The sequence below is a fragment of the Cebidichthys violaceus genome, unplaced genomic scaffold, assembly GCF_023349555.1.
Source record: "Cebidichthys violaceus isolate CVI_PGR_0920_01 unplaced genomic scaffold, fCebVio1.0.p SCAF_19, whole genome shotgun sequence".
Lineage (NCBI taxonomy): Eukaryota > Metazoa > Chordata > Actinopteri > Perciformes > Stichaeidae > Cebidichthys > Cebidichthys violaceus.
The window spans coordinates 3,051,594-3,060,878 of record NW_027176361.1 but is presented as its reverse complement, the minus strand read 5'-3'; the positions used below and the strand labels follow the sequence as shown (position 1 = coordinate 3,060,878).

Here is a 9,285-nt window from a genome sequence, read left to right as displayed (position 1 = left end):
TTGAGTTCGGCGTTTTGGCTGTTGCCATCTTGGATTAAGGCCGTCGCCATATTGGCTTTTTCGCAAACCAATGAACGGAAGTGACCACATTTGGACTGCGGAGGAGTGACTTATACGTCTCCGGTAGAGACCTGTCAATCACCGTGTAGCCCCGCCCTAAAGCATCCCCTGCTTTATGGTCTATTTGACTCTAAATGGACCATAATGTACTAAATGAACACCATGCTGTATTGAAGAAGACTGGAAACTAGAGATTGAGACCATAAACTCATGTTTACAATGTTTACTGAGGGAATAAATCAAGAGAGAAGTAGAGTTATTTTAGACTAGACTTCTATACAACCAGAGGAGTCGCCCCCTGGTGGACACTAGATAGAATGCAGCTTTAAGACACTTCCACATTGGCTCCACCCTTCAGAACCGGAGGTTGCCGCCTGGTATGAAGTCATAAGCTAATGTCTTTGACAAATTGAATGGTTGACCTGATGATAAGGGCGAGATGAAAAGGATGGACAAAATGCTGTGGAAACTGCTCGACAACAAAGCTGGACAAGCTAAACAAATATTTGTCTCACATTCGACCACTATGTATTGTTATGACACCGAGGCTGATTGCTTCTTCTAATCCTAAAAGGTGGACAGATCCGGTGTGCTAATTGTAAAATGTAGGCTTAATGCAGTCCTGGTAGTTGTAGTTTTTGTTCAGCTTGTGTTGTTTTGTTTACTCGTTGTGGAGGTAGGTAAGCTGCCTGTATTTTCTTTTGTGTATTTTGTGGAAAAAGGAAAGTTTGTTTTGTTTTGTTTATTGTTTTGGGCCAGACTCTTATTTCTACTGCACCTTTCTAAAATATTAAATATTGTGGACTGTATGGCAGCAGTCATTCCTGGGAGAGGGGGAAAGAGGGAGTCACTGTTTTATGATGCTCAGTTTTCGCCTAGGTAAGGGATACATAAAAACATATATACTAAAAAATGTATGTTGTTTTTATTTATATCAATATATATCAAATTGTAAACAGTAGGGAAAGTACAAAGGCTGCTGGAGTAAGCTCCATCAAGACACCTACAAAACCTTTTTCATGTGATGTTCATGTGACCTTTGTAAATGGCAACTTCTTAAAACTCTCCAAATGACTTTTACTTCAGGATCTAAGAAACTCTGCAGAGCATTAAATAATGAATAGTCAGTTTGATGTGTGCAAGGGCAAAAAAAGTGAATGCGGAAACTCGGATGCCTGTTATCTATTACTGTGCTTAACCCAGATTTGATGACTGAAAGAAGAGAGTGCATATAAAACACATATATAATCTGCTGCTTTTATCGCTTGTTAGAAATGAATGTAATTCAACAATCATCTTTATGCATTTTTGACATAATCAGAAATAAATAATTTGCTGCACATTTGGATGTGTCTTCTAGTTAAAGAGTGGATAATGATTTTTAAAAAAGACAAAGAAAACATGCATAAAATGTATTTGTGTAGTTTTCAGGAGGTCTATGTCATGCAGTGCTTGATGGAAGTAGCTGGTGCTTTCCTCATTCCTTCACATCTGCGCATCATTGCATAATTGTAAAACTTTAATAAATAGCAGGGACGGGTGGATCTGCAGTGCACACTATGATTACCAGCCGCAGGTATTGTGTGTCATTATGGCAAAATGGGTTCTTTACCACACTTACCGTGCCGGGAACTGCCACAGAGGTGGTTAGCATACTTTACCCGGTCAGTCTGTTGACAGATTGCGTGACCGACGCTCGCAACGTTTCCAGATGCAGTCACGGAACTTTACAAATGTGTAGTTGAGATCACAATGAAGGTAGAGTTCGAGGATGGAAGCGGTCCATGCAAAGGCGCTGGAAGAAGAGGGGGCTAGTGGCCGCTGGTGTGGTCCCATTGCAAGATCGTCTCCGAGTTACTTTAGGACTGATGTCACCACTGGGTGTAAACAAACAAATTCCTTCCTTTTGTATTCGGCTTTCATAACAGCAGCAGCCGTCTTTATGGCATGAGAGTCAAAGAGCTGCTGCCGATGACTCAAGAATGAATCACAAGTTCAATGTCATAACGGTTGAACGAACCAGTTGATCATTGTTGTGACTTAACAGTGACATAATCTCACCGGTTAGAAACTACAGATGGAACGGACGCCGTATGCCTACTGATTGTAAACAATTTACTAAATTACACATATTACCAAACTAATTCATAGTTTGCAAATTCATGTTTCGGTTCACAAGCATGAGTTCGAAATTGTCGAATAGAAATTAAGGAAAATAAATAATAAACCACAGAACAGAATTGTACTTGAACCAAAAAGGAAGCATAAGCCGATTGAGGATATTTTCCAGATGTTTTGAAGTTTTTTTGAAAATTCAAGCAGATAAATCCGATGCACAGTCCTTAAAAAGGTGAAACGGGTGGAACAAAAATTAATGAAGGAGTCAGGAATTTGATTACACGCACACAGTCGTGGGAAGAAATCTCATCAGCCAGAATAAGTTGACACACCTTACCAACATTATGTAAGACTTTGACCGACTAAACTTTGAGCAGTTCACAAGAGACAATAGAAATGTAGACACAATAGATGGTGTGACGCCCTCTGACTGTGAAAAGAGACAAAGACAGTTAAAGTCCCTTGTGTGATAACTTTAGTGTCACATTTTTAAAACTACATCTTCTAACTGGGAACTTTCTCTTTGTTAGAATTAAAAATTAAATACTAAACTGGAAACAATAAGTTTAAACTATGGTTTATAAGTACCAAAACCTGCATACAAAATATAAATGTTTTTTCACAATGGGTGCATTTTTATTAGCGATTTGATATTAGTGGGGCGCAATTGCAAACCTTTTGTGTATTTTGTGATCAAAAGCTCCAAATTTGGTACATATGTCGCTTAATTTATCTGGATATTGGGCCATTGGAGAATGGCATTCTGATGACCGTGGCGGCCATTTTCCAAAAAAGAGACGTTGAAAATTTTGCTTTTATCACAAAATGACAATTGTTCATTATGAAATGTTGAGTTATGCCGCCACACCATATACAACAACAAGCTGTAACCAATTGTAATATGAGCCAAAGTGATGTCATATCTGGGGTTTGATCTTTATATTTATATACAACTTTACAACTTTTTAGGACAGCTCTTAAGTACAATTTTGAAATACTTGTACTTCATTTTAGGATGTTCATTTTCTGCTACTTAATTTGTACATTTCAGAGGCAAATATTGTACTTTCTTCTTAACTACACTTATTTGTTACCTGCAGATTGAGATTATTAATACAAAATATAACCAGAAAATGAATTAAGGTGATGAACACAAAATTATAATTCTGTTGTTAAAACAAAAATTTTTCCTTCCACGTACCAATTTTGATGTCTGAACTTGCTTATTGGCCGATGCTAAGTACCGATCAGTTTATAATTTCCTCTATGATTTATAATACAATATATATTATTCTGAAATGGGCCAATCCGCGTTATTCAGAGTGGTACAAAGCGTATTTAAATGCCAGTACTTTTGCACTGTACATTTTTTATGCGCATTTCTTCACGATGAAATCGCTACTTTTACTTACGTAAAAGAATAATGTCATGAAAATTAACATTTATAAAGTTATTAGCTTCTTTCATTAACTAAATCAAGATTCGTCCATTTGGTTTTGAAGTTCCCAGTGATAAAAACAAAGTGAAGGAAATGTAGGACTTATGTGGGAAATTCCACCTCTTACTTAATATTACGGTAACTGTATTCTTCTCTAGTAATTAGGTGCTCGTAATTAGTGTAGAGTTACGTGCAAGCTGCTGACAAACAGGCATCAAGACAAACATGTTTGACTCATGCAGAGCTTCTTATTATTATTAATTATGTTATGTTGGGAGGTGAGTGAGGGGGAAGAACTAATGATGGTTTAATGGAAAGTATGATACTGTGGGCGGAGCCAAGTATAACGAAGAGGGTATTTAACAGCGTGGACGAAGTGAAGGAGACACCGCTGAAATGGCTTTCTACCAGTTTGTGTGCGCTTCAACCGTGATGCTCATCCTCTTATCCGGAGGTAAGAAACTTTTCTTTATAATACTACAAATGTTTTAGTTGATAAAAAGTCTGTTATGCTTTTTAATTTAAATTGATGTGAGGGTCTCTGTACAATGTCTTAATTAAACATTAAATTAAAAAGTGGATGTTGGATTGAATATTTTGCAACCAACAACACATAATCAACAATTTCCTGAAACAAATAGTTTAGCTAGCTGTTGGTTAACAAGTTACTCAAAAGATTTATTTTTAAGTTAATGCTCATTGATTTCAAGAGTTAATTGGTAAGGAATGCCGGTGTAAACACCACATAATGTCAATAGTAGAGCATAATGTCAACCACACGAGGACTGGATCTGGGTAGTGGTTGGAATAGAGTGCATCATTTATGAGTGAGTCGCAATTTGAAAAATATGGAGGCAACATTTTTTTAATTAAGTGGTCGGACAGTTAAGAAACTTCTGGTTTATTGAGATTATTTGGATTTTTTTGGGACATTTAATGACTTTATTTATTTTTGATCGTGATAGTGGAGAGAGAAAGGAAATGTGGGGAAAGAGATAGGGACAAACCAGGACATGAACCGGCGACTAGCTGCTCAGGGCCCATGTTGTGTACTTTAACCAATCGGCTATTGGGTCGGATTTTTCCAAAACTTATTTCTTTGTGTTTTACATTTCAGGATGTCGTTCACAGCTGCCAGGTAAGCATCCAAGACAAACATTACAAGTTCTTCAACTTTCACAATTTGTCAGCTATTTAGCCGACTCATTGCGTAATACTCCATGTTTTAACTCTCTTTTGTTCTCCTCTCTCTGTCAGTATGTGGCCGGGCTCCAAGAAACACCAGAATTGTGGGAGGTCAAGATGCGCCTCCAGGAAGTTGGCCCTGGTTGGTCAGTTTGAACAGTGAGGATATAGCCTTCTGTGCAGGGTCTCTAATTCATAATCAGTGGGTGCTGACAGCTGCTCACTGTCTAACTGGGTGAGTAATGAGCCTAGAAACATGTTAAACATTACCTCACTTATACTTCATTCATATATCAGGGACAGCACGCTTTAATATATGTGATGTAAATACTGCAGGTTACTTTAACTTGCACATGCAGACCAGCAGTGTTGCTGAAGTACAAACACTTCCTGATTTGTAAAAATTAGACGGTAGTCTGGATGCTGAAGGCGAAACATTTACTAAAATGTGTTCTTTTACTTCTTTGTCTTCTAGAAGTGACCTCCTTACCACAACAGTTAATCTGGGCAGACAAAGCCAGTCAGGTCCAAACTTTAACGAAGTGTCAACGAGTCTTGAAAGGATCATTTGCCATCCTTCATACAACCGCCAGACCAACGACAACGACATATGTCTGCTGAAGCTGTCGGCCCCGGTGGATTTTACCGACTACATACAACCGGTCTGCTTAGCCTCGGCAGGCAGCACGTTCCACACCGGGGTCAGCAGCTATGTCGCTGGTTTTGGTGACACTCAAGCTGGTAAGATCACAGATTGTACACTTTTATCACAAAATGATGCATACTGTTGTGTTTTGTCTTTGTTTGAATCTTACCTTTTGAAATATTTGAATAGATTCATCTTCCAGAGCAGACATCCTGCAGGAAGTCAAAGTGCCAATCGTTGGAAACAATGAGTGCAAATGCAGCTATCCTTCAATCACAGATAACGTGATCTGTGCTGGGTTCAGCGAAGGAGGCAGGGATGCGTGTCAGGTGAACACCACTTTCTGTTTCCTCTCTCTTCCGGTCGTTGTGCTAAGCTATGCTAAATACGTCATAGAGCTATTCATTGATTGAACAGACAGAGATGAAGGAGGTCAGACTTTAACAGTTACCAAACAGCATGAAGGGTTTCATGCTTCAGAAAGGCGAGTGCTTCAGAGACTAGAAGATACCTGAACCTGTTCCAACAACTGTCAATTTCTGTCCACAGGGAGACTCAGGGGCACCACTGGTGACCAAAAAGGGTTTCATGTGGATCCAGAGTGGAATTGTGAGTTTTGGCAACGGCTGTGCCAGGCCTATGACTCCTGGAGGCTACACCCGTGTGTCCCAGTACCAGGAATGGATCACCAACATTACTGACAGCAGCGAACCAGGCTTTGTTACCTACAGCTCCTCGGGAGTGGACAGCGACTTAACATTTACCTGTTCAAATACAGAACCCACCACTATCACAACTACTACCACCGCAACCCCCACTACCACCATGATTCCCACTACCACCACGATTCCCACTACCACCGCAACCCCCACTACCACCACGATTCCCACTACCACCCTAACCCCCACTACCACCATGATTCCCACTACCACCACGATTCCCACTACCACCGCAACCCCCACTACCACCATGATTCCCACTACCACCATGATTCCCACTACCACCGCAACCCCCACTACCACCATAATTCCCACTACCACCGCAACCCCCACTACCACCATGATTCCCACTACCACCGCAATCCCCACTACCACCGCGATTCCCACTACCACCGCAACCCCCACTACCACCACAACCACCACTGAAAGCAAAATCCACAAACCCAAAACCCCCAGCAAATGCCGCAATAAAAAGCATACGTATTTTGACAGTGTCTTTGACAGTGGTGAAAATGTGGTCCATTTCTCCCACTTCACCTACCTCTGTCTTCTAGTTATTTCCCTCTATGTACTGGTTGGTGAAACGTAAAATGAAAATGTCAAACTATTCACAATTTAAGGTTTCAGAGCGTAAATGTCTCGTTCACTGTGTTTTATAATGAGCCTTCTTTCAATGTAAATATATAAATATGAAAGTAAAACTTCTAGAACTGAAATGCTCTGATTATCAACAAGGGAACCAACTTTTTGAATGAATTAGAAATGTCTCACCTGTAACCTGTAAGTTCATCATTTTATGAACTTGCAGATGATTGGATTGATGTTAAGTTTGAAAAAAGTTTGTGAAATGTTGTATTGTCTTGTAAATAACTGGGTTTTTTTAGAATTGTTTTATAATAAAATCATGAAATAAACTATTTTTGTTTAGTTACTATTGCCATATGAAACAGATGATTTGACAATTCAAATAAGAGAGCACTTATAAAATATATATTATAGTAATATAAAATAGACAAGAAAAACATACATAAGATGTATTTGTGTAGTTTTCAGCAGCTCTACTTATGTGCCAGTCAAGTATGTCAGAACTCAGGTGTGCCACACATAACGCAGAGTTGACCTTTTAACCGTAACAGTCATACTCTGCATCTGGCTGGTCTGGTTTTGGTAGCTTGCATGCTAACAGAGGATTACAACATGCAGCAGTAGGAGAGCCGTCAACTCAATACATCTTCTGCCAAATGTGTGCGCATCATTGCATAATTGTAAACCTTTAATAAATAGATGGGTGGATCTGCAGTGGATACTATGATTACCAGCCACAGGTATTGTTTTCACCTTATGAGTCTGTTTGTGTGTCATTATGGCAGTAACACCTGTTTTGGGCTTAATTGTCTTAACTACTGGAACACAGAAAAAAACTCTGGTGGCCTCAGGAGGAGACGGAACATACCACTAAGGGGGGGGCGTTGCTGTGAGTTCATCTATCGTGAGTCTGTCCAGACATGTGGTCAGAAGGGAAACCCCGCCTGGATGCGTCAGGGACAGAACAATGGGGGTAAGGGGGCAGAGGACCTGGCGGAAACCCCTCAAGTATTTTGAAGCATACCAACGAAGACAACCAAAGAGACCAAGGCCGAAACCGGTAATGATCACTCTGCAGGTTCACCTACATGAACGTTACGACTTCTACTTCCTCCTGATAGTCACGTTCGATCGTTTTCTTGTATCCAAGGATCGGTAGTTGCGACAGAAAAGGGAGTTATTCACACGTCGGCAGGTTACCAGTGACTCTTGGCGAAGAGCTGCCACACGCCGACTATTTAGAAAAATGGCCGCCACGGCCACCAGGGGAAGGGTTGTGATGGCCCAATATCCAGTTTTGTTCCCAATATATCCAATCACCACCTCTGAAAAATGTGGTGCTTTATCACGAAATCATAACGATAGCTCTTTATATGTTGAGTTATGCCGCCCCCAATATTTATGGTGCTTACAACAACAACTCGCAATATATGAGACCATAACTGTGGTTTCAGGGATTGTAATATCAGAATAAACAGACAACAAGCTGGAACCAATTGTCATATGAGACAAAGTGATGTCATATTTTGAGTTTTGATCTTTTCATTTATTTAAAACCTTACAACTTTTTGTGTGAATCCAAGTACAGCTCTTAAGTACAACTTTGAAATACTTGTACTTCATTTGAGGATGTCCATTTTCTGCTACTTCACATCTGTACTCCACTACATCTCAGAGGCAAATATTGTCCTTTCTTCTTAACGACATTTATTTGATATCTGCAAATTCAGATGAATAATACAAAATATAACCAGAAAATAAATGATGATGATAAAAATATATTTATATATCATATTATAGTTCTAGATATATTTAGATACCAACTTCGATGTCTGAACCTACCGATCAGATACCGGTATATAAGAAAAAAAGTTTAAACAGGTCATAATTCCCTCCTTTACAATATAATACATATTACTCTGAAACGGGACACTGAGCATTATGCAGAGTGGTACTATGTATATGTTGATGCCAGTACTTTTGCACTGTAGTATTTCTTCCCTATGAAATCGCTACTTTTACTGAAGTAGGTTGTAAGATTTGATATGAAGTTGTTAGCTTCATTCATTAATTAAACAAATATTCATACAATGCATTTGAAGTTCCCAATGATAAGAACAAAGTAAAAATAAATGTAGGATTTGTGTGGAAAATTCCACCTTTTACTTATTACAATAACTGACAAACACGGCAAACATGTTTGACTTGATGCTTTTTGTCATGGCCTCAGGCATGGCTTCTTAAAGCAGGAATTCTGTTATGTGGGGAGGTCGGTGAGGGGGAGGAACTAATGATAATAATAATTATAATACATTTTATTTGTATATCGCTTTAAAAAAAATACTCAAAAACACTTGACATGGTTAAAATAGAAGTAATTTACAATATAAGCAAAATAGAACAACACAAAAACAAACATAACTGACTTTACAGGTTAATGATGGTTCACTGGAAAGTAGGACACTGTGGGCGGAGCTGCGTATTCGGAAAAGGGTATTTAACAGCGTGGACAAAGTGAAGGGGACACAGCTGAA

The 9,285-nt window shown here is 39.2% G+C and overlaps 1 protein-coding gene across 1 annotated transcript; it reads left to right on the top strand.

The window, feature by feature from the left end:
• Nucleotides 1-4,012: 4,012 nt before the first annotated feature.
• Nucleotides 4,013-6,755, top strand: LOC137874816 (serine protease 27-like). The gene is made up of 6 exons (XM_068713785.1): nt 4,013-4,070; nt 4,734-4,754; nt 4,874-5,036; nt 5,277-5,542; nt 5,637-5,776; nt 5,997-6,755. The coding sequence occupies exons 1-6, from the start codon at nt 4,013-4,015 to the stop codon at nt 6,753-6,755; spliced, it is 1,407 nt and encodes a 468-aa protein (XP_068569886.1).
• Nucleotides 6,756-9,285: the final 2,530 nt, after the last annotated feature.